This window comes from Chiloscyllium punctatum, chromosome 13 (genome assembly GCF_047496795.1).
Source record: "Chiloscyllium punctatum isolate Juve2018m chromosome 13, sChiPun1.3, whole genome shotgun sequence".
Taxonomy (NCBI): domain Eukaryota; kingdom Metazoa; phylum Chordata; class Chondrichthyes; order Orectolobiformes; family Hemiscylliidae; genus Chiloscyllium; species Chiloscyllium punctatum.
In genome coordinates, this window is record NC_092751.1 from 80,204,836 (window position 1) to 80,231,221 (window position 26,386).

Genomic DNA, 26,386 nt, shown 5'->3' on the forward strand with positions numbered 1-26,386 from the left:
AAATACAGTTTCGGCAGTTTCCTTTCACTAACTTCAGCAGTGTTAAATAGCCGCACAATCTTATTTAAGCCGAGAATGTGATGTAGAATTTAAACAGTAAATTAGAGTCAGATATTAATTGTTAAAAATCACACAACACCAGGTTATAGTCCAACAGGTTTAATTGGAAGCACTGCTCCTTCATCAGGTGGACGTGTACAGGTTCACAACCTTCATCAGGTCCACACCCATCAGTTAAAGGAGCAGTACTCCGAAAACTAGTGCTTCCAAATAAACCTATTGGACTATGGCCTGGTGTTGTGTGGTTTTTAACTTTGTACACCCCGGTCCAACACCGGCATCTCCAAATATTAATTGTGAAATGCAAATAAAATTCAATTTTTACAAAGATATTAACAGCTTCCTTACTCACCAAATTTGCACGTTGTACTCCATTTTTATGTTCTAACCAAAAGTATTGCTCAGCTCAGAAACATGGATTTTAATTTTCTAAGATTGTGCCTCTTGTTATGTGATTCAACACACAGCCAAACATTGAATGTTTATAATCATTTAATATTGGTGTACAGAACAATGACAAAGCACAATACCTTCTACTTAAACATTAAGTGTCAAAATTCTTCAGACCACACATAAAGATGATTAATAAAGGTTAAAGTGCACATTGATGGGCCTCAGCTTCAAGATTAGTTTGATCATTGCAGCAGACAGCTGATCTATATCATCAATCAGCAAATCATCTTGTAAAAATGTCAAAACTACTTTGCATGATGGTAAGAATTCATTGGATTGGAAGCAAGGCTAAAGTTCATTCACCAGACCAGCTTCAGAGTTCACCACTGAAATCACGTGCCAAATGTCCTCTTTGGATCCTGTTTATCATCTGATCATCCAACTGTGAGGAATACCCTTTTCCAGTCTGTTCACAGCTACCTCCTTTCTGTCTCATGTCTTTTTCCTTCCTCACTCGAAGATTCTGAATGAGGCAAGCTCAGTCTGAGAGGTCACACAACGTCTGCAGCAAGTTGACGTGAGGACAATATTCTTCGAGGGTTCGGGTGACACACTTTGTTTTGCAAAGTGGAGAGGAAGCCTTATGCTATGACCAAAATTCTTCATCTCACCAAGCACCCAAATTCACAGATAAAACTTTCAACCTCCAGAGAGGCTAAAGTTTCACAACTTCATTTTGCATTTTCCAAACACAGTTGGATTTAAACAGAAAAAGGTTATTCTGATTTACAGTTTTAAAAAACGCAGTGGATCAGAATGTGTATTATTGCAGCTGATCAAAGTGTGAGTTTATACTTTGACATGGATTCAAAACAATTACCAAACAATCCAGCTCCTGCTGTTAGACATTGATTAGATTTTTTTAGATTAGATTCCATTCAGTGTGGAAACAGGCCCTTGGGCCCAGCAAGTCCACACCAACCCTCCAAAGAGTAACCCGCCCTCCCTCTGACTAATGTACCTAACACCATGGGCAATTTAGCATGGCCAATTCACCTGACCTGCACATCTTTGGATTGTGGGAGGAAACCGGAGCACCCAGAGAAAACCCCACAGACACGAGGAGAATGTGCAAACTCCACACAGACAGTTGCCTGAGGCTAGAATCGAACCTGGGACCCTGGTGCTGCGAGGCAGCAGAGTTTAAATTTACCATTTCTTTCTCAGTTTCCTTTATCACCCACTTTGTTTAGACTGCACAAAGGTGGCAAGTTACTTCCAAGCGTGACCAGTTATTAACCCAGGAACAATGTCACTGCCTCAGTGAAGAAGGGCTGATACCCGAAACATCGATTCTCCTGCTCCTTGGATGCTGCCTGACCTGCTGTGCTTTTCCAGCAACACATTTTCAGCTCTGATCTCCAGCATCTGCAGTCCTCACTTTCTCCTCAGGTGAAACTGAGACTCACAATCACACTAACTTACTGACACACTCATTCATACTGACCTTGGTACACTCACTCACTGTCCTCACAACTTGCGCATTGATCTGATCCATGGTCTTCCCATATGAGTTTTTTTTGTACCCCATCCATTACCTTCAAGATTCACTCCCTATAGAAGCCCACTCCCTATAGAAGCCCACTCCCTATAGAAGCCCACTCCCTATAGAAGCCCACTCCCTATAGAAGATGCACTGCAGCAACTCACCAAAGATCTTCCGGCAGCATCTTCCAAACTTCTACAACCTAATAGGTTAAGGGAAGCACAGGATTGGACACAATAACTTGCAAATCCACTTTCAACTCACGTTCATCCTGACTTGCTTTTTATTCAGTGTCACTGCGTCAAAGTTCTGAAACGCTCTTCCTAATGGCACTGTGAGTCTACTTACACCCCAAACACTGCAGCAGTTCAACAAGCAGCTCACCACCACTTTTCCCAGGGTCGTTAGAAATGGGCAAAAAGGCTGGTGCAGCACTACATCCTGTTGTTCCCTGCTGAATTTATGAACTGAGGACTTAATTGTTCCATATGTTAAACTGAAATTTAAATTGGTGAAGCATTGAACGTGATCCTTAAACAGTCTGAAGTGCATTCTGACCCCACATCAAGGGAATAATAAAAACTTCACACAATCTTGATGCTCACACACACAATGGTACACTCACACTGACATACCCAGACAGTCACACTCCCCACACTGACACTCATATACACACTGACTCACACTATGCACACATTATCCATATACTCTCCACATATCCTGACATACCCTCACTTACACCAACTGACACAACCTATTCACACTCTCATTCACAAGCCCTCACACATGTTCTCCTCACACATGGAACAGTTTGGCCCAGAGCTGGATATGAATCCTATAACAACAGAAATTCTAAATCGTTCACCGGGGTCCACTTCTACCATTCAAACCCCTAAAACAGGAAGAGAGGGGTCATAGTCACATGGGGATGTGGAGGCCCCTGGTACTGATGTATTGTGAGAATCCCTTTGACAGTGTCCCAACCCTGGGATGGGGGCAGAAGATGTAAATGGTATCACGCAAATGCTCTCTCTTGTCATTTTGTTCCCCTCTGTCAAAACCTCTTGACTGAGGATTTTAGATGTCAGGGCCTCCCTTTGTTCCCAGTCAGACCGAGAATCTTTGGCTGTGATTCCTTTAGGCTCAATAGCACTACATCCTGTTGTTCCCTGCTGAATTTATGGGATTGAGGACTAAATTGTTCTGTATGTTAAAGAGAGGCAGGCAGAAATCCTGATCAACTGCATCCTGCAAAATCATTCAGATAATGTTCAGCTGTACTTTAAACTGGCGAAGCATTGAACACAGTTCTTAAACACTCTGAAGTGCATTCTTTGAGAAATTCTGTTCTTAAAAATAACACAGAGCATAGAACAGTACAGGTCCTTTGGCCCATGATGTTGTGCCGAGCATTTATCTTAATGTAAGATCAACCTAACCTCCACACCCCTCAATTTACTGCCGTCCATGTGCTTGTTCAGCTGTCACTTAAATGTCCTTAATGTCTCTGACTCTACTGGCAGTGCATTCCACACATCCACCACTCTCTGCATAAAGAACCTACCTCGGCCATTCCCCCTTATCCTTTCTCCAATCACCTTAAAATTATGACCCCTTCTAACAGCCATTTCTGCCTGGGGGAGAAGTCTCTGGCTATCTACTCTATCGATGCCTCTCAACACCTTGTACACCTCTATCAAGTCACCTCTCTTCCTTCTTCTCTCCAGACTGAAAAACTCAAGCTCATTCTACCTCTCTTCACAAGACACGCCCTCCAATCCAGGCAGCATTCTGGTAAATCTCCTCTGTACCCTCCCTAAAGCATCAACATCCTTCCTATAATGAGGCAACCAGAACTGAACACAATATTCCAAGTGTGGTCTGACCAGGGTTTTATAGACCCTCAGCGAAACCTTGCAGCTCCTAAACTCAATCCCCCTGTAAGTAAAAGCCAAAACACCATACGCCTTCTTAGCAGCCCTATCAACTGGTTGGCAGCTTTGAGGGATCTATGTACATGGACTCCAAGATCCTGCCGTTCCTTCACATTGCCAAGAATCCTGTCCTTAACCCTGTATGCAGCATTCAAATTCAACCTTCCAAAATGAATCATTTCGTATTTATCCAGGTTGAACTCCATCTGCCACTTCTCAGCCCAGCTCTGCATTCTGTCAACGTCATGTTGGATTCTGCAACAGCCTTCAACACTATCTACAACACCACTAACCTTTGTGTCACAGTCATAGAGATGTACACCATGGAAACAGACCCTTCGGTCCAACCCGTCCACACCGACCAAATATCCCAACCCAATCTAGTCCCACCTGCCAGCACCCGGCCCATATCCCTCCAAACCCTTCCTATTCATATACCAATCCAAATGCTTTTTAAATGTTGCAATTTTACCAGCTTCCACCACTTCCTCTAGCATCTCATTCCATACCCGTACCACCCTCTGTGTGAAAAAGTTGCCCCTTACGTCTCTTTTATATCTTTCCCCTCTCACCCTAAACCTATGCCCTCTAGTTCTGGACTCCCTGACCCCAGGGGAAGACTTTGTCTATTTATCCTATCCATGCCCCCTCATAATTTTGTGAGCCTCAGCCTCCGACACTCCAGGGAAAACAGCCACAGCCTGTTCAGCCTCTCCTTATAGCTCAAATCCTCCAACCCTGGCAACATCCTTGTAAATCTTTTCTGAACCCCTTACCATGGCAAACTTACCAACCCACTCTGATGATCTTCCCAGAAACGGATTTATTTAAGTGGTCATCCATTTAAGGTATGGATGAGTTTAGCTCCTGCCATTATTTCTCATTAAGTTTCTGGATTGCTGCAGGCTTGGAGGGCTGAAGGGCCTGTTCATATGCTTTGTACTTTGTTCTAATTCACAGGTCTTGGGCATCACTGGCTGGGCAAACAATTATTGCCCACTCTTAATTAACTGCCCAGAGGGCAGTTAAGAGTCAACCACATTGCTGTGGGTCTGGGGTCACAATATAGATCAGACCAGGCATGGACAGCAGTTTCTTTCCTTAAAGGACATCAACAATTGGCAAAGGTTTCATGGTCATCACTCAACTCTTAATTCCGATTTTTTATTGAATTCAAATTCCACCATCTGCCATTACCTGGGTCTCGGAATTAACAGTCTAGCAATAATACCAATCATGTCTGTTCCACATCAAAACATACAGCTACCATTTCAGGATTAGCATCTCAAAGGTATTCACCATTTACAAAATCAAATAAATAGATTGGTGGGCTAATTAATAGCAAACCCACACTCGAATGTACCATAAAAAAGAAACAAAAAAAAAACTGCAGCAGACATTGAGCTTAAAAGCTGTACTTGGAATTTAACAGTGTCTCTGGTCTCCAAACAGTTGAAAGGTTCTGTTAAAATGGTGCATTATTGAAAGAGGAGCAGCTTTTCCCCAGAGCCTGAAATGTGACTATCGACCTCTAGGTGGCACAGGTGGAGCAGGAGTGAGTTTCGCTGAAGGCTGGGGTGGGTTTCTGAAAAGCAATAATTACAATAATACTGACAATAGTCACGTTGTCACACTCTGCCCAGCAACAATAGTGTCCCTCCTGTTCAAAGATTCCCCACCACCCTCCGTTGTCACTCAGCTACACTGGCTCTCCATCCTCGTGTATCTCCGTGCTTCTGATTAGTTTTTTTATTCAATTATATCACCGGCAAGGCCAGCACTTACTACCCATCCCTTTTGTCAGGGTCATTTCAGAGGGCAATTGGGTCTGGAATCACAGGTAGGCCAGACCAGGTAAGGACTACAAATTTTCTTCCCCGAAGGGTAATTTTTATATCAATGTCAGCTTTTAGTTGCAGTTATTTTCTCCCCCAAGTTTCACCATCTCTCCACGATGGGATATGGGCCTACATCCCAGGTTATGTAGTCTGGGTTAATAATCCAGTAATATTACCACGACACCACACCACCACCCCTTCCCTGGCCTTCCAGTTGTGCAACGGTGACTTGCGGGCCCAGTGAGAGCTCGGGAACCCTCAGGCTTCGGAAGAACTGCAAAGAGAATGGTTGGGAATTGAAGGGCACAACATTACTGTTTTCACAGGCTGTTAAAGGTGACGTACCTGGCGGGTATGCGGGGTGGGATTCGAGGAGGTGGTAAACTGGGTGGGCGGTGTCGGCTCAAAGGCCTGCTCACAGGCCCACAGTCCACTGCCTCATTGTCCTGAAAGACATGGAAATGGGAGAAGACAGGAAGAAGAATACCAGGTCAGAATTTACATTGAGAACAGGTGAAACCAGGTGTGCTACATTATGAACATTTTCAGCCTAACTTCGGAACACGGTAGGATTCTCCCAGTCTCCTAGATTGTGGAAGTTCCATTCCAGCACATTTGCACACCCTTAGCCTCCTTGTGTGACTGAATTTTTAGAAAATTCAATCATGGGATGTGGCAGTCACTGGCTGGGCAGCATTTAAGCGACTCAAGAAGGCAGCTCCCTACCACTTCCAAAATGGCACCTAGAGATGGGCAATAAATGCTGGCCCAGCCATTGACGCCGACAAGTGAATATAAAAATAATCAGACTGAGAGGCTTGCTAAGCTATCTCCGACAGAAGTTAAGAATCAACCATGCTGCAGTGGGTATAGAGTCATACGTAGGCCAGACCAGGAAAGGATGGCAGATTTTCCCTTCCCTAATGCACACTGGTAACCTAGTTGGGTTTTTACAAGAATTAAAATCATGTTTCCGCTGATGGGTGAGTGCCGAACCAGAGGACACAGCTTAAAAATACGGGGTAGACCATTTAGGACAGAGATGAGGAGAAAATTCTTCACTCAGAGAGTGGTGGCTGTGTGGAATGCTCTGCCCCAGAGGGCAGTGGAGGCCCAGTCTCTGGATTCATTTAAGAAAGAGTTGGATAGAGCTCTCAAGGATTGTGGAATCAAGGGTTATGGAGATAAGGCAGGAAAAAGATACTGATTAAGGATGATCAGCCATGATCATATTGAATGGTGGTGTAGGCTCAAAGGGCAGAATGGCCTACTCCTGCACCTATTGTCGATTGTCTAAATGTGGCCACCAATTGACTTTTTAATTCCAGACCTTTTAAAATGAAAATTTTACCATGAGCCATGGTGGGATTTGAACCCAGAGCATTAGTCTGGTGCTCTGGATTAATAGTTTGATGTACTTCGTCACCACATCCCCACATTGACTTACCTCATTATCCCCCTCTGCTCCACTGCTTAAACTCAGAACGCTCCGTGTACTTGACCGACTGCTGAGGCTACCTGAGGAGACAGAAGACAGATTTATTTAGGGACAGAAGCAGCTTCTGAATGCAGGTTTAGTTAAAACAAAACCAACGATACATCAAGTCCCAACTCTGTCAAAGCACCTTGCGGCTGTGACAACTGCTGGTAACTCCAACTATGAATTTATATCAGTGAAGTGAAGGGAGAAGATTGGTTTCTGCATGTTGTACAGAGTTGAATGAACTTCACCCTCTATATCAGATCATTGTACATTAGAATCCTGGAAAGGAGGACTGATTTTTGACAAGTTGCCTTTTTTGATCAAGTCTGATGAGTGGAAGAGGTTAGAAACTCAAATCAGGATTTTTCCCAAAGGACAGAGCATTACAGAAAAAACATGGATGAAGAGGTAACCTAATTGGTTCTTGCTCTTTTCTGGCCTGCTCAAGTTGTTGTTGGTTGCGCCCTTTTCAGATCCTTCTCGATATCGTTGCCTTCCCGTTTTTAACTTCTGTCTGCACTGTCCGCTATGACTTTTGTTCAGTTTTCATTCCCTGTTTACAAAGCAGGTGGTGATAAAATAATACTTCAGTCTGCAAGATTCTTTCTCTCTCTGTGTAAGAAGGGAGTTTGGGTATAAATTTGTAAAGGGGAGAAAAATAGCCAGGCTGGAGAGTAAGAGCAGGCATTGGGGTTAATTGGATTTACATTTGAAAGAGCTTCCCACTGTGTTTTGTGATTCTATGGTTAAAGTCGTAACTAAGAACAAGGAAAAGAAAATGAAAGAGGGTGTATAAGAAGAGCTGGCACAATGCATGATGGGCTAAGTAATTTCTTGTGTTGTGACCCTCTGTCATGAGCTCAACATTTCTTTCTGAAAGGATGATCATATGAATTTGGAGCCATTAATAAATTAGTATTTAATTTATTTAAATAACTAATACTAAATTAATACTTAATTCTTTATGTTATGAATACATTAACAAAGTGGGCCAGTCAGTCCCTCAAACCTGTACTGACATTCAATAAGATTATAATGGATCTGAATACTCCATGTTTTTTGGAAGTCTTGACCCCATAGGGCAATGAAAGCTCAATCATTGAGCAGGTACAAGGCAGAAATCGATGAGTTTCTGGAGACTAACAGCAGTTGGAGCAAAGCCACACTGAGATGATCCTGTCATGATCTGGAATGGAAGGGCTTGCTCAATAGGCTGAATGGCCTATGTTTGATCCTGTGTTCCTAGCCACCAATAACCTTTCACCCTCTTGCTTATCCAGATTTCATCTACCACTGTCTTAAAACTATGTGATCAAATCTGATATATGTTATGCCACAAATGTGGACATACTTGCTGTGCTAGATGTGCTTCCTGTTTTCCACATCCCCCGCTGTATCCCTTCTCGTGATGGGCAAGGCGGAATGAATCTGCAATTCTCTTCATAAACTCCACACTCTGCATTCTCTGGAATTTGGTCATTTGATCGAGCAGGAAGTGTGATCTCCAACTCTGAGCAGCAATTACAACAGGTACATTTTAAAACACTGATATCATGGTGATCCTCTGTGGCATTGCTCCTGAATAAAGACACTTTATTTAATAATAAAATCAAGCAGATATTGACTAAGTAAATATTAAGCCTTCACTGGCAGATACAGGAAAATGTGTCCTTGATCTTTAACAGTTATAAATATCTGTCCATATGTGATTACACATTTAAATAGGCAAGTCACCCCTCATTGAGAGTTAAAGAAATAGGAAATTGGCGTGCCTGATGTTTTGTAATAGACCAAAAACCAGGAATATTCTTTGATGGAAATGTGAAACTGATTTTCCTGTTTTTAATGAAGCTTTTCTTGAAATGTTGCTTTCAGGCATTTATTGTGCAGCTTTAGTTGCCCTTGAGAAGGTGACGGTGAGCTGCCTTCTTGAACTGCTTCAGTCCATTGAGGGAGGGTATTCCAGGAGTTTAACCCAGCGACAATAGCGATATATATTTCCAAGTCAGGATGGTGAGTGGCTTGGAGAAGAACTTGCAGGTGGTGATGGTTTTCCCATGCGTCTGCTGTCCTTGTCCTTCAAGATGGCAGCAGTCGTGGTTTTGTAAGGTGCTTTCACAGGTGCCTTGGTGAATTTCTGGAGTGCATCTTGTAGATGGTACACACTGCTGCTGCTGAGCATCGATGGTGGGGGGAATGGATATGTGTGAATGTGATGCCCAATCAAGCTAGCTGCTTTATCCTGGCTGGTGCAAAGCTTCTTGAGTGTTGCTGGATTTGCGATTTATAGTAGGATCCTACGGATTTGGAGCAGAAGTAAGACAATCTGCCCTTCCTGAGCTGCTCTGTCATTTAATACGAGAATTCCACAAATCAGGATTCTCTGAAAGACTTCCTCCACATTTCAGCCTTATTTCTGAACTGTGTCCTTCAGCTCTAGTCTTCCACAGGAGAGGAATATCAGCATCCACCCTATCAAATCCCCCTTTTTGTTTCAAAAAGACCACCTCTCATCCTTCAAAACAGTGGAGCAGAGGTTCACTAGACTGATCCTAGAGATGGGCTTAGGAGAGATTGAGTACAATCAGCCCATATCTTTGGGAATTTTGAAAATGAGAGGAGAGCAGCACCAGCCAGACCTACATATAAGATGACAACCTGGGGAAGCTCTTGTGGTCATCAGCTACAAAACAAGATGACTTGCATGTCAAACCTTTTGAAACATATAAAATTCTTAAAGGCCTTGCATAAAGTTGATTCTGGGAGGAGAGTCTCAGAATAGGCGGTTAGCCGTTTCGGGCTGAGATGAGGGACAAGTTCCTTTATTCAAAGAGTTAAGGATCTTTGGAATTATCCAAGCCAGAGAGAGGTAGATGCTCAATAATAGTATATTCAGGATAGAAGTTAATTGTGTTTGGACACTAAGGCAATTAAAAAATATGACAACATATAACCTTAATACAAGAGAATATGTTATATCTGTAATTTATGGGGAGGTGGAGTTGACAAAGATGATTAGCCTTCATTGTACTGAATGCTGGAACAGGCTGAAGAGGATCTGCTGTGCTCTTCCAGCACCACTAATCCAGTATTTGCTTTCCAGCATCTGCAGTCATTGTTTTTACCTGAAGAGAATGCATGGTTTACTCCAATTTCTACTGAAGTTCTTATGAGATGTAGCTTCCTTCTTGTACTTTCAATTTTGTGTGGCAACTCATGGCATCCATCATTCACTAGATGTTCATTAGACGTTTAGGTTTCTCTTGTTTTTTAGTCTGTATGTTTGTTGGCAATGTGATTTGATAGCAGCCCAGTAAGAACAACAGGACATTCGGACCTTGGTGAAGAATTGGATGAATACCTAACTATGTGGATTTGACGAATTGTGAAATAAGCAGCAGAAGGGTTGAGGAGGGTACACAGAGGTGGTGAACTACCTATTTAATTTGGGTGCAGCAAGAAAATTAAAATGAGGTAAAGAAAGAGGGGATTAGGAAAAAGAACAAAAAGGAGTGTGAACAAACACTTTTGAATTTTTCAATTTTCAAATCTTCAACATCAATCCATAGGATGAAGGAACGAAAGGCCACATTAAGAATCGTCACTTCAGAGGCTGATAGGCAGTCAATTATCACACCATTAAATGGGTACTTTAGCTGTTAGTTTCTACATTTCACTTGCTGTGGTCTGTTTATTATAATATTAATGCACAAATGCAGCAATTTCATAACACTCAAGGGGCTTGCAAAGCAAATGGTGAACTGGGTAATTTCAGCCAGAAACCTGTGGCTATTGATGTTTTACAAGGTTCGTGCTGCCACTGCTGCATCACTCACACGGTTAGAATGATTGTGTGTGGCTCATAGCCTTTTCTTTTATTGGATTAAATTAGATTCTCTACCGTGTGGGAACAGGCCCTTCGGTCCAATTAGTCCACACCGACCCTTCGAAGAGTAACCCATCCAGACCCATTTCCCTCTGAGGAGAAAGTGAGGACTGCAGATGCTGGAGATCAGAGCTGAAAATGTGTTGCTGGAAAAGCGCAGCAGGTCAGGCAGCATCCAAGGAGCAGGAGAATCGATGTTTCGGGCATGAGCCCTTCTTCAGGAAGGCCATTCCTGAAGAAGGGCTCATGCCCGAAACGTCGATTCTCCTGCTCCTTGGATGCTGCCTGACCTGCTGCGCTTTTCCAGCAACACATTTTCAGCCCATTTCCCTCTGACTAATGCATCTAGCACCATGGGCAATTTAGCATGGCCAATTCACCTGACCTGCACATCTTGGTGACTGTGGGATGAAACTGGAGCGCCCGGGGTAAACCCACGCAGACACGGGGAGAATGTACAAACTCCACACAGCCCAAGGCTGGAATCGAACCTGGGATCCTGGTGCTGTGAGCCACTAAGCCACCGTACCACCCTTAAACCTTGTTTTTAAACAACATCTTGAAACATGAACAAGTTTCCCTTAGTCACCGCACATTGCTGACGTTTTGTTCCCCAGTCACAAAGCACAGGATACAATCTGGTGTAGGAGACACCTCATCCTATCATGATCAAATTCAAACCTCCAACATGGGCATGGTTTTAAACAAGGTTTAAGCTGTATCTGTTATAAACCAGCTCAGAGAATTAACATATAGTAGATTTGCTTTGTTGTCTGAGACAATTGTTCAATAAGCTGTAAAAAAGATACTCTAGTTGGTAGTGAGGACCTGGTCTCAACGAAAGCATGTTTTAGGTTGGTGATGCGAAACTAGGTTCCATGTCTAATTGCGAGATAAAATTGAATGTGCCTGTGTAGTCAAAGATGACAAAATGTTTCTGGTTACAGAGCTCATAATGCCCATATTGGAGGTCTGAATTTGATCATGATAGGATGAGGTGATCCTACACCAGATTATATCGTGTGCTTTGTGACTGGAGAACAAAACTTCCCCAGTGTGCGGTGGCTAAGGGAAACCTGTTCATGTTTCAACATGTTGTTTCGAAACCCAGTAAAATTCTTTCAATGACAAATAGTGTCCTCTCCCGTCCCCCACGCTCCAGCAGTACAACGGCTGACCTCTTTGTTTTATTAAGAGTGTTGTGTCCAACACATCACATGTGCGCATGGACTGCTACACTTTTCTGAGTAACTTAATTATCTGGCACTTTTCAAGTGCTTTGTCATTCACTGTACCTTCCTTTACAATATAAACCAGAACTAACTACAGACAATGTTCAAGAACTCTGTAAACCATCAAACACCCCAAAACCCTTTTGCCTGAGGCGATGTTTGGAAAATGCATTTGCTTTTAATGTTGTGGCTGTCTTGCTATAGTCATGTGGTCTCTGTTGTAAAAGGGATTTTGTGAGCAGTCAGTGGCAGTCAGTCATTCAACTCATCACTGTAACACCACAGACGTACACATTCTTTCATTCATTGTCCTTTCATACCTCAACAGCATTGTTTCTGACCCTCTGTTCTGTTCCAAGGATTCCTCCTTTAATTTTCCTAACTAATTGAGGTCTGACCATGCAGTATGTTCTATCCACATCAAATGAGAGGATTTAATATCTCTCTGACCTCAAGCAATGAGGTGACCAGCCAGTACACATTGACAGTAAAACTGGCCATTTCAGACCTGAGTAGCTCACATTCCCATCTCAGAGATGGCAGGGAGCGAGTTGAAGTAGAAGAACGTGAGGACTGCAGATGCTGGAGTACCAGAGTTGAAAAAATGTGGCGCTGGAAAAACACAGCAGGCCAGGCAGCATTCTCCTGCTCCTCGGATGCTGCCTGGCCTGCTGTGTTTTTCCAGCACCACATTTTTCAACTCAGGGGGCGAGTTTAAGCCTATTTCAAGAGATTAAGCCCATACACGGGACTAGATATACCAAAGGGGGTGCTAACTTGCTAGAGGAGCTGTGTTTTGACTGAGATATTAATCCTAAACTCCATCTGCTTGCTCCGGGGCTGGGACCTTTCCCAGTGACTTCACAGCATTCTTCCTTTAACTGAGAGCACCAGAAACATGTTAAAAAGCATTTGCAGGTTAACCAGCCATTGACTTTATTACAGTGTGTTGCATCTTGTTCCATGTAAAATTATTGCTATGCTTTTCAACGTAGCAAACCCCTGTTGCAATGTGTGAAGAACCTGAAGATGTTTTGGGTACTTGTGATAAACTGCGATACAATCAATCCTCAGAAGGTATTTCTCTCAAATTATTAAATAGAAATCTCCAATGACAGAGTTAACAGATGTTCTAAATAAAGCTATCGGTCACAGATACAACTGGAGAGCTTGTGGAGCAATGGTAATGCTCTAACCTCTGAGCCAGGAGACTGGGGTTCAAAGCCCACCTAATCCAAAAATGAGTAACGATATCTCTTGATTAGAATTAGAAGATAGAATTTGACACATCAACCAGCTCTCTGAACGCAGCAGCTCCTAAATTCCAATTCCCTTTCCTCTCCCCAGACTCTTTCATTCTTTTTTTAAAAAATTTATCAACTCGCTGTTTAAAAGTATTATTCATTCTGATTCCACGACTGTTTCCAGTCAGTTTTAAAAATTCTCCCATGGGATATGGGGACCAGTGATAAGGTTGCGCTGGTTCACTGTCCCTAATTGCCCTAGGTTTGAGTGTGTACCAAGGCCATTTCAGAGGGCAGTTTAGAGTAACCCACATTACTGCGGTCTGGACTCACATGAAGGCCAGACCAAGTAAAGATGCCAGATTTCCTTCCGAAAGGGCATTAAGGAAACCAGGTGGGATTTTCCGACCATCAGTGATAGTTTCATGGTTGCCATTACTGATACTGGGTTTCAATTTGAGATTTTAATTAAATGAGTTTCAATGCCACCAGCTGCCAGGGCTGTGGGGGAGTTTTGAACTTGTGTCCCCAGAGCATTAACCTATCCTCTAGGTTACTCATCTAGTCATTTTATTGCTATACCACTTTTAACTGACAGTCCATAATTCTCCCAGCATCTCCCTCCATTTTCTGGCTGTGCTCTTAAATTTAAGCCCACCCGCCTCTATTACCAGCCCTCTGACTAACGGAAATTGGCTTCTGCATATAGAATCATAGAATCCCTAAAGTGCAGATAAAGGCCATTCAGCCCACCAACCCTCTGAAGGGGACCCCAACCAGGCAAACATGCCCGTATCCATTCCCCGAAACCCTGCATTTCCCATGGCTAATCCACCTAGCCTGCACATCCCTGGACACCACACTCAATTTAGCACGGCCAGTCCACCTAACTTGCACATCTCTGAACTGTGCAAGGAAACCAGACCATCTGGAGGAAATTCATGCAGACACATGGGGAGAGAGTGTGCAAACTCCACATTGTCACCCAAGGCTGGAATCAAACCCAGGTCCCTGATGCTTCGAGGCAGCAGTGCTAACCACTGAGACACGATGGTGCTCCATTTCTTTCTCACAAATTCACAAAGTCTCATGGCTCAGAATGTGTGAGGACATTGGCCAGACCACTTTACTCACACTCAGTGCCCAAGATTTCAGAGTCCCTCATTTTTGGGATCATTGCTGTGAAAAGACAAGAGGGGTTCTGACAGAAGCCATTGTAAAAATTATTGAGCCGTATAAGATTCTTAGAGGGCTGGATAGACTGGATGCAGTGTGGCTGTTTCCCCGGGGTGGGGAGTCGACCACCAGTCTATCTCAGGATACAGGGTAATCCATTTCAGATTGAGATAAGGAAATGTTTCTTGACTCAAGAGGGTGGTCACTGAGTATAGATTAGATTACTTACAGTGTGGAAACAGGCCCTTCGGCCCAACAAGTCCACACCGCCCCGCCGAAGCGCAACCCACCCATTCCCCTACATCTACCCCTTACCTAACACTACGGGCAATTTAGCATGGCCAATTCAACTGACCTGCACATCGTTGGACTGTGGGAGGAAACCGGAGCACCCGGAGGAAACCCACGCAGACATGGGGAGAATGTGCAAACTCCACACAGAGAGTTGCCTGAGGCGGGAATTGAACCCAGGTCTCTGGTGCTGTGAGGCAGATGTGCTAACCACTGTGCCACCGTGCCGCCCACAAGAAATAGTATATTCAAGAAATAGAATTTCTTTTGGATATTAAAGGCATCAAGAGGTAGGGGAAAATATTTGGGATTATTGTATTGATCATATTAAATGGCAGAGAGGGTTGGAGTGATGCATGACCTATCCCTGCTCCTAGCTTCTACCTTTCTGTATTTTTCTACATTTCTCTCAATTGTGGTTACAGTTTCAAGCATCTGATTTATCCCACCTCTCTAGCTAGGAAATACAGCCAGGCTTACTGACCTCAGATGAAACTCAGTATTTCTATGCTGTGGACGGGTGGACTGAGAGTTCTATCATGATGAATACCTAGCCGTTCTCTGTATTTCCAGCCTGTGCTTTACTGTATGAGGGAGAGGAACATTTACTTTAAATGGTTTGCAGATTCTCACATTAATCGACAGGAATGGCTGGCACTCACCTTGACGCTTGCTGGATTTCCCTTTGATGTTCTGTCTCCGTGTGATACTGTCCCGCAGTTTCTTCAGGTTTTCCTGACAAATAAAAAACATTAGATTTCTCTGGCTCTGTCACCTGGTGACCCTTCAGAGAACAAGCAATGAAAGACAGAAGTCTGTGTTGACGTGGAGATAGTGGGATAGTATTTATTATCAGCAATATGATGAGTGGTCAGACATAACTGTTATACCTTTCACAGCATTTCTGTTTTTGCCATGTTTTTTCTTCTTGTATTCAGTCATGGGATGATTATTGCCCAACCCTGAATGCCTCTTGTGAAGGTAATGTGGAACCATCTTTTGTCATACACGGTGGCTAACACTGCTGCCTCACAGCACCAGGTTCAATTCCCGCCTCGGGCAACTGTCTGTGTGGAGTTTGCACATCCTCCCTGTGTCTGTCTGGGTTTGCTCCAGTTTCCTCCCACAGTGGGAGAAAGTGAGGTCTTATGCCCCAAACGTCGATTCTCCTGCTCCTCGGATGCTGCCTAGCCTGTTGTGTTTTTCCAGCACCACATTTTTCAACTCTTCCTCCCACAGTCCAAAGACGTGCAGCTTAGGTGAATTGGCCGTGCTAAATTGCCCATAGTGTTAGGTGGATTAGTCAGGAATAAATATGGGGGCGGTGGGGGGGGGGGGGGGGGGGGGGGTTGGTTTCTCTTTGGAGGGTTGGTGTGGCCTTGTTGGCCCGAAGGGCCTGTTTCCACACTGTAGGTAATCTAAAATCTAAATATCTAAAGATCATCAATCTGTAATACACACAATTGTAGATTGTGAGATCATTTCACATGACGTTTATGAGTCAACCACATTGCTGTGGGCCTGGAGTCCCATGCAGAAATGACTGGGTAAGGATGGCAGATTTCCTTCCCGAAAGGGCATGAGTGTGAACTAGATGGATTTTTAAGAGTATCATGTGTACATATTGATTGTGTTTTTTAGGAACCAGTAACGACACTGGCAAAGAAATTGGCTATGAAAGGGCTCTGTAATACCCTGAGGATGTGCAAGACACTATTACAATACAAGTCTGTTTACTCTGAGTCAATCCAATAGACTTTCACTATAAATTCAACTAGCACTTGGCTACCCAGGATTCAAAGCCCATTTGCCATGGCTGGGCCAGGCTAGTCTTCATGAGGCTGATATGGACTGGTTGGAGCTCGGTCAGGGTGAGGCAGCCAGGCTGGGCACGTGAAATGTGGATAGGTTCAGTTGGTCCGAAGAACATTACATATTAAGCATGTTCTTGAGAGAAATCATTTTAGAGATCCAAGTTATGTAAAAGATTCTAATTGGTGTTCAATCCACAAGCATGATCCTGAGTTTCTTGTAACCTGTCATTTTAATTCTCTGTCAATTTTTCACATTGATCTTATTGTTCCTGCCTTCCTGCAATGTTCAAATAAATCTCAATAGAATCTGGAAGAGCACTTTACAGCTCTCTGGACTCAAGCGTATTCCCCAATTCTTTCCTTTTCCTTTGAATGTTTTGGTTCCAATCATTTTCCTATGTTTGCTTTTTGGACGACAGATTTTCCTCTGTCTGCCAGCTGCATCTCCTCTGCACATCTAATTTGTTACTTTACTTCAGTTCTTTGTACTCTCCCACATCACCCACCCTATCACAGACTGCTTTGTTGCTCAGTTGGGGTCTAACTCTGTTTAATCTCCCAATGTAATGCTGCTGGGATCCATGGAACTTTCTTCAAAGTCTCCTTAGTTAAAGCTCAATCTATACGGTCATTCTCTTTACACGAGGTTTGACCTTCTGTTTCATTCTCCACTGAATCATGTGACTGTTACAATCTTCATTATTATTATTGTCATCATGTAGCTTTCCGATGTCCCCCCTTTTAATTCACAGAGTTTTGCACTTTCATTCTGTTCCTCATTCTCTACCTCTCATCTGCTTTAAACCCATTACATTTCTAACTATTCTCAGCTCTGATAATGACCATCAATTTGAACCATTAACTATTTCTCTCATCACAGGAACTCTCTGACCTCCTGACACTTCCAGCATTTTTTGACTGATTTTGGATGTCAGCATCCACAGCATTTTCCTTTGTACTTCATGACAGAGATTCACCTTGATGGCACGGTTACCTTTGCTACTGAAAGTAGGTGGATGTAATGTTTTGTTCCTGTTTGTAAAACAATACATCTCAGAGATTAATTAACACATTTGCCAGAGGAAGTGGTGGAGGCTGGTACAATTGCAACATTTAAGAGGCATTTGGATGGGTACATGAATAGGAAGGGTTTGGAGAGATATGGGCCGGGTGCTGGCAGGTGGGACTAGACTGGGTTGGGATATCTGGTCGGCATGGACGGGTTGGACCGAAGAATCTGTTTCCGTGCTGTACATGTCTATGACTATGACTCTATGACATTTCAATGTGCTACACAGCTAGGACATGAACCAAGATAGAACTGGTTAGAATTTGGAGAAGGTACACTCTGGATTATGGAATATTTTTAAAGGATTTATGACTTTTTTTTTAGAATATTGTTGTTTAGTTGAGAACATTGACTGTTTTAGAATATAATGGATTGCCTCAGCTACGGTGGTGGAATGTTGTCATAGCTGCCAAACTTTGAGCAGAGTTTTCCAAACAGGTTAATGTGTAATGGATTGGTCTGAAGTCTACTCAGAGAGATGAAAGCTTGTAATATAATTATTTCTTTTCTTGGTTTTATTAGGCACAGACCAGTATCCTATTGGGAAATAAAAATCATGAAAGAGCTGTGTAATCATAAGAATATTGAGGACAGCAGGGAGGCTCAGTGATGAGCACTGCTACCTTACAGCGCGATAGACCCAAGTTCGACTCCACCCTCAGGTGACTGTGTGGAGTTTGCACATTCTTTCCGTGACTCCATGAGTTTCCTCTGGGTGTTCCGGTTTAATCCCACAGTCCAAAGATGTGCAAGTTAGATGGCTTGGCCATGGGAAATTGCCCATAGTGTCCAGGGATGTTCAGGCTAGGTGGATTATCCACGGGAAATGGAGGGTTACATGGATAGAGTGGGAGAGTTGGGTCTGGCAGGATGGATGGTGTGGACTCGATCAGCCAAATGATCTGATTCCACACTGTAGGGATTCTGCGATGGTGGAGGCATGCACTCAACTGTGCACCATTTGGATTTGTCTGCGTTATTTCACGAGAACAAAACAAATGGATGGTTGTCCACAAATACTTTGCCTCTCTGTTTGGCTTGCTGGATCTGGTGAAATCAAAGAGAGAAAGATAAATAGAGCAGGACATAGGGTAAATTTGGTCAATTCACGTTTCACCAGAGGAAGAAACTGCACAGAACTGATCTTCATAGAGGGATAGAAGAGATAGGTCAGGTGGGTTGTAAACAATCTGGGCAGTGATAGGCCGAGGAATTGCTCTGCAATCAAACCTTTCATTTCCTCGGACTGAGGTATCTGATTGCAGTTCGAGTGAATGAATGCAAGGGAGGAATTCAAGTGTATTAGCCCTAACCTCAGCATCAGGTACAATCTGACAGGTGTACTGGGGGAGGAGTGTTTGAACAGAGAGCGAGATACCTGCTGGAACCGGAACGACTCAGATCTGCGTTTCTGGTTCAGTTGCCACTCCTTAAACTGCAAGAGAGCCTCATCCACATTGATCATGCCCAACTTCACTTGTTCCTGCAAGGTGATGAGCTGGCGCTGCCCAGGCGTCTTCATCCCCGCAAATGGGTCATAGTCGCTGGATGGAACTCTAGACAGTGGCTGCTTGGTGCGTGGCGGAATTGCTGGAAAACAAATATCAGCTGACTTCAATAAATACAAAGTTATATGTCATCTGATCTCCCCTATGGTGCACTCGCCCGCACCACTGTCCCAATTCTCACAACCTCATCACTACTTGACCCTGCCAATGATCAATGCCACAACGGAGCCTTCCCACTATCTGCTGAGTTGTAAACTAACCATCCTGTTGCTCCTGAAAATGCCAGTGGAGACCCAATGATTCCCTGAGGTTGGAGTTTTGAACCCCAATTCTCATCTGAACATTCCATTTTCTCCCCAGTTACTGAGAACAAGGAGTGAATTGCAGGAGAGGGGAGCATTGATCTTCCATTTCAACAACGCTGGTTTGGCTATGGCTTGAGGTTTGCGCCACGCTCCTTTGGATGATGGATATGAGGACTCATTCACCCATTCTTCACCCTTCCCTCACCCTTCCCTCAGAGCCACACCACTGGGTGAGGTTGTCAAGACCGGCCAAGACCTGCAAATAAATCCATTCTCAGTGGGACCGTTGGAGGAAGGGTAACCCTCTGGAGTTCACCAGGGAAGAGGTGTTTGCTGCTGTCCCCTCATAGCTACAGCCTGCACATCTGTAAGACCCTAGTAACAGACCTAACCACTGCCCTCCCCCAAGCCTGGAGATATCATGGTGCCCAGGAAGGACCTCCAGGCTGGGGAATTCAGAACAGGGAGGCGCAGCATCAGGAGAAGGGGACAATCATCTTGGACTGAGATGAGGAGAAATGTTTTCACTGAGAGGATAGGGAACCTGTGGAACCCATCCCCCCACCCCCCACCTGGGGATGGTGGATCATTGATTATACGTAACATTAGGATAGACACAGCTTGATCTCTCCAGGAATCAGAAATATGGGAATGGATGGGAAAGTAGAGTTTAAACCCACAATCAGCCATACTGAATGCCAGAATAGGCTTGACAGTCCTGCTCCTATTTCTTATGCTCTTATTTTGGCTTCTCTGCTGAAAATGGGTGACCAGCTGATCAGCAAATCATTGGGCCTGTGAAGAATCATAGAATCCTTACAGTGTGGAAACAGGCTATTTGGCCCAACAAGTCCACACTGACTCCCTGAAGAGTTTCCCACCCAGACCTATTCCCCTACCCTGTTACTTTACACTTACCCCTGATTAATGCACCTTAACCTACACATTCCTGAACACTATGGGCAATTTAGCATGGCCAATTCACCGAATGCGTACATCTTTAGACTGTGGGAGGAAACCGGAGCATCCAGAAGAAGCCCACCAACATGGAGGGAAAGTGCAAACTCTACACAAACAGTGGTCTGAGGCTGGATTCGAACCCGGGTCTGTGGCTGTGAGGCTGCAGCGCTAACCAAAGATTCTGGATTTCTCTAATTGTTGCCTGCTTTCACTCAAGATTCACAACTCTGGTTGGACTTCACTCCAGAAAGTGTCCATCATCCTCCCTCTCACTCCCCGCCACCAGCCGCCCCCACCCCCCAAAACCCCCCACATACTCTCACCATTGGCCACATGACTAACACATCCATCCTGGTGGAGTCCTGTCTTTCCAGGGATAACCGGAAAACAAACAAGTTCATTAGAATCCACTGCATCATGACTGTCATTCAAACACCCTTTCTAATCCCATCTCACATCTTAACAAGCCAATAACAAATAATTTTTCAAAGAAAATGACAAAGATCATGCACAACTTGATTGGTGTCCCTAAGATTTTTCGCTTTGTTTGCCCGAAGCTCCTTTGGATGATGGACATGAGGACTCTGAGTTCACATTCACCCCTGTGGAGATTAGTTTATAAAAATGCAGAAAACCCCAGGTCAATCTTGAGGTATTGGTAACCAGCAAGAAGCAAACATGGCCCTGGACTTCTCAGAATCTCCCACTGTTGCTCCATAAACTATTTATTTCAATGCAAGAGGCCTAACAGGGAAGGCAGATAAATTCAGGGCTTTGTGTGAGGGAAATCATGTCTCATAAAATTGATTGAGTTTTTTTGAAGAAGTAACGAAGAAGATTTGATGAGGGCAGAGCAGTGGACGCGATTAATATGGACTTCAGTAAGGCGTTTGACAAGGTTCCTCGTGGTGGACTGGTTAGCAAAGTTAGATCTCATGGAATACAGGGAGAACTGGCCATTTGGATACAGAACTGACTCAAAGGTAGAAGACAGAGGGTGGTGGTGGAGGGTTGCTTTTCAGACTGGAGACCTGTGACCAGTGGAGTGCCACAAAGATCGACGCTGGGTCCACTACTTTTCATCATTTATATAAATGATTTGGATGTGAGGTATAGGAGGTTTGCAAGTTTGCAGATGACACAAAAATTGGAGGTGTAGTGAACAGCGAAGAAGGTTACCTCAGATTACAATGGGATCTTGATCAGATGGGCCAATGGGCTGAGGAGTGGTAGATGAAGTTGGAGACCTTGGAGTGGAATCCTTGAAAGTGGAATCTCAAGTAGATAGGATAGTAAAGAAGGTGTTTGGTATGCTTTCCTTTATTGGTCAGAGCATTGAGTTGCGAGGTCACTTTGTGTCTGTACAGGACATTGGTTAGACCACTTTTGGAATATTGTGTACAATTCTGGTCTCCCTCCTATTGGAAGGATGTTGTGAAACTTGAAAGAGTTACAAGGATGTTGCCATGGTTGGAGGATTTGAGCTATAGGGAGAAGCTGAATAGGCTGAGGCTGTTTTCCCTGGAGCGTCGAAGGCTGAGGGGTGACCTTACAGAGGTTTATAAAATCATGAGTCTCATGGATAGGATAAATAGACAAATCTTTCCCTGGGGTGGAGGAGTCCAGGGTGAGAGGGGAAACATTTAAAAGGGACCTAAGGGGCAACATTTTCACACAGAGGATGGTGCGTGTCTGGAATGAGCTGCCAGAAGAAATAGTGGAGGCTGGTACAATTACAACATTTAAAAGGCTTCTGGATGGGTATATGAATAGGAAGGGTTTAAAAGGATATGGGCTAATTGCTGGCAAATAGGACTGGATGAGGTTAGGATATCTGGTTGGTTGGAAGAGTTGGACCAAAGGGTCTGTTTCTGTGCTGCACTTCTCTATGACTCTATGTCTAACAAGGCCTCAAACTGTGCATAATGTTGCCATTTCCTGCTTTCTCTCTTTTGTACAATCCAAGCATTTTAACCATAGGATTTCCATCACTACTCCTGCCTTTCTTTCTACTCTCTGCAATGTTCACTCTTCGTTGAAGCTTCTCAATTAACTAAACGAAAACCCATCCGGGTGTGAGATGGGAGGAATTATTGGTTTAAATACCTGGGCCAGAGGATCCATCTGCAGTACTATGCAATGCTGTAACGTAAAGGTTCTCTGGTCTCTTCTCCTCTTTTTTGCAGAACACTGAGTCAAATAGAAATACAGACATCAATATTCTTTTCAAATGTGCAACTCTTCCTTGTGCTACTCTTGAATGAGCAAATTGACTATGATCCAGTGCAGGACTATCTTCCACCTTCACAGCAGGCTTTTTAATCTAGCGGGCTACCTTGTCCTGGATGGTGTCAGGCTTCTTGAGTGTTGTTGGAGCTGCCCATCAAGTCACACTCCTGACTTGTCCCTTCTAGATAGTGCACAGGCTTTGGGGAGTCAGGAGGTGAGTTACTTACTGCAGTATTCCTAGTATTTGACCCACTCTTGTTGTCACTATATTTGTACGGTGAGTCTAGTTCAATGTCTAGTCAATGGTAACCTTCTGGTTATTAACACCATTGCCAACCTCAACTTTGTCCCAACATCTCTGATGTTGTTTACTCCTTGTGCCTAATTGTTATACAAATGTTACACAAATGCTCCATTAAACAAGTGCGTGTTGGTTACTATTTCATGTCAAGTGAAACGGCAACAAGTTTCCAGTTAAACAGTGAGACGTCTGTACAAATGTACGAACACTTAACATGTTTGTGACTTGTTAGCTAATGACAGCCATCAAACATCCATAGTAAATACACTGCAGCCCTCACAATAGTTTTGTTTATTGACATAAAGTCTGTTTTAAGTGATCATGTTTGTTTTTAGTTTATTTTCAGGTTTCTGTGTGCAAACTACTTGAAGTTAAACATTGATAGTTGCAGCCTCTAACAGTAGGCAGGTCTTGGGTGGGATACCCAGTCCCCTCACGGGATGGTGCAGCCAATCCTACCCAACATTTTAGCTTTAGAAGAGTGGGGATGGGAGGGGTTGCCGAGAATTCGGATCTTTGTATAATTCAGTCTTGAGAGTGACTGGAGCACAGAAGGACCCTTCAAGTCCATGATGGATCTCTATCCAATCTGTCACATGCCATTGTCAGCCCTATTTTTCCACTCCAGCCCTGTACCCCTACTTTAGATTTAGATTCTATTGTCATGTGTACTCACATACAAGGGTACAGTGAAAAGTGTATAATGTTAGGTACAAAAGTGCCTTAGTATGAAAAATGTAGCTACAAAGTAGTAATAGAAACAAAGGTAAAATTTAAGCCTTACCTTCATAGAATTAGTAGAAAAATAAAGTATGCCTTAATATAAGCTAGGAAATTAAAGGAATAAAGTTAAAAGTTAAAAGATACAAGTTAAAAATACTTTAATTTTATCGATAGAGCAAATTGTGGAGAGTGCAACCTTGCCCTTGATTATATAGAAGGTCAGGCTGATAATATTAGATGAAGAGAGGTTGGAAGGTGAGTTGACAGATACATAAATACCATGAAGATCTGTTGAGTTGCAGGTAGCTCTGCATTTCACTGTGTCATACACAGATCCAAGACTCGAAGCTTATGATTGAAGTATTTTGTCCTTATGTTCGTCAGCACTGGGTGGTGTACTTGGGATTGGAGTGGGAGGGGGCATTAACTTGTTGATCAATTATGGAGTATTTGTCCCAAATAGAGCTGGTCATTAACTAAATTTAAGACATTTAGATCAGCTAGTGAAATTGTGGGGAGAATATATGGAGTATAACTTCTCAAATATAGTATTAGGGATAAGAACAAGACATTGGTTAGGTCACTTTTGGAATATCACATGCAATTCTGCTTACAGGACTGATGTGAAACTAGAAAGGGTTCAGAAGGATGTTGCCAGGATTGGAGGGTTTGAGCTATAAAGAGAAACTGAATAGGCTGGTGCTGTTTTCCTCAGTGTGTTGAAGGTTGAGTAAAAGATTCTGAAATCATGAGGGGCATGGATAGGGTGACTAGCAAAGGTCTTTTCCCTAGGGTAGCAGAGTCCAAAGCTAGGAGGCCTAGGTTTAAGGTGGGAGGGGCAAGATTTAAAAGGGACCTAAGGGGCAACATTTTCATGCAGATGGTGGTGCGTGCATGGAATGAGCTGCCAGAGGAAGTGGTGGAGGCTGGTACATATCTGGATGGATATACGAATAGGAAAGGTTTAGAGGGATATGGGCCGGGTGGTGGCAAATGGGACTAGATTAGCTTAGAATATCTGGTCATCATGGATGAGTTGAACTGAAGGGTCTGTTTCCATCTCTATGACTGTATGACCGGGCCATTGAGCTGCTCTGTCATTCAATTAGATCCTAGCTGACCATTTCCTTCAATGCCACTATCTTGGTGCCTCTCAATGCTTTTTGTTTCCAGAAACCAATCATTTTCTGTCTTGAATCTGCTCAATGACTGAGCTTCCATGGCTCTCCTGATGAGAGAATTCCAAAGATTCTTTACCCTCTGAGTGCAGGAATTTCTCCTTACCTCAATCTTCAATGGCCTGCTTATTTGTCCTGAGCTTACATCTCCTAGTTCTAGAGTCATCAGCTTAGGGGGAAATACCCAAAACAACAAATGCTTCTCTTGCCAATGAAGCCTACTTCCCACAAACAAATGCTATTTTTAAAAAAAACTTACTCGAGTGGGTGGGAGAAGCAGATTTAATGATAACTTTCAAAAGGGAAGTGGATTAATGCTTGGAAGGAGAAATTCACAGAGCTATGGGGGAAGAGGACAGAAGTGGGACTGATCATGTAGCTCCTTCAGAGAGCTAGCACAGGAATGAATGGACTTTGGTGCTCACTTCTCTGTCCAAATGTCTCGGCATTAAAAATGTCAACTTCTTTTGAAGTATGATGCAATAAGAAAAAAAAAAGCAACCTAAAAATAGTCACTGCTAAAATAAACCAACTTTGTTGCTGTACTGTACCCCTGGCCAAGGGTCATTGAGCTTGTTCTTGAACACCTACACACACCCTGGTGTGGTCAAAACAAACCAAACATCTTTCGGAAACAGGAAATTGTAACGATGTGTGATATTTCACTGAAATAAACCTCTCGCTCATAAATGAAGGCGGAAGCATTACAAAAATCCCTTCAGAATGAGAAAGGGAAGTAGCTGGTCCTGTCAGGTGGTCATGTTGCCACACAGATGTTGATGTACAATTTTCCATTCAGGTTCTTAGAAGTCGAAATATGAAGGTGGAACTGGTTTTACTGGTAGACTGGTCAGTAACTGGAAGGACATGACTTTAGAAATAATTGGCAAATGAACCAGAATGACAATGAGGTTTTTACATTGCGAGTTGTGAGCTAGAATACACTTCCCATCAGGGTAGTGGAAATAGATTCATCAGTAATTTTCTAAAGGAATTGGATAAATACTTGAAAGGGGACAATCCTGCAGGGCAACAGGGAAAGAAAGGGAATTGGAATTGGAACTCTCAAGGGAGCTAGCACTTGGGTGATGGGCTGAATAGCCTCTGAGTGATAAATCTAACAAACAGTTCACCCAAAAGATCAAATAATTTAATGAGGGCATTTAGATTGGAGCAGAGTGAAGCATTGACACACATATACGTCGACAAGTTTGGA

The 26,386-nt window shown here is 43.4% G+C and overlaps 1 protein-coding gene across 3 annotated transcripts in view; it reads right to left on the bottom strand.

Moving 5' to 3' along the window:
• Positions 1-566: 566 nt before the first annotated feature.
• Positions 567-26,386, bottom strand: part of pik3ap1 (phosphoinositide-3-kinase adaptor protein 1) — a 102,087-nt gene continuing 76,267 nt past the window's right edge. The window contains exons 11-17 of one of the 3 annotated variants that reach the window (XM_072582946.1): positions 22,846-22,929; positions 19,345-19,556; positions 15,746-15,818; positions 8,606-8,764; positions 7,219-7,289; positions 6,117-6,217; positions 567-5,518 (exon numbers count right to left, since the gene is read on the bottom strand). In XM_072582946.1, the coding sequence (XP_072439047.1) occupies positions 5,455-5,518; positions 6,117-6,217; positions 7,219-7,289; positions 8,606-8,764; positions 15,746-15,818; positions 19,345-19,556; positions 22,846-22,929 (764 nt within the window). In that variant the 3' untranslated portion in view covers positions 567-5,454. The remainder of the gene's footprint in view (positions 5,519-6,116; positions 6,218-7,218; positions 7,290-8,605; positions 8,765-15,745; positions 15,819-19,344; positions 19,557-22,845; positions 22,930-26,386) is intronic. The other 2 variants (XM_072582947.1, XM_072582948.1) reach the window with 2 other exon arrangements.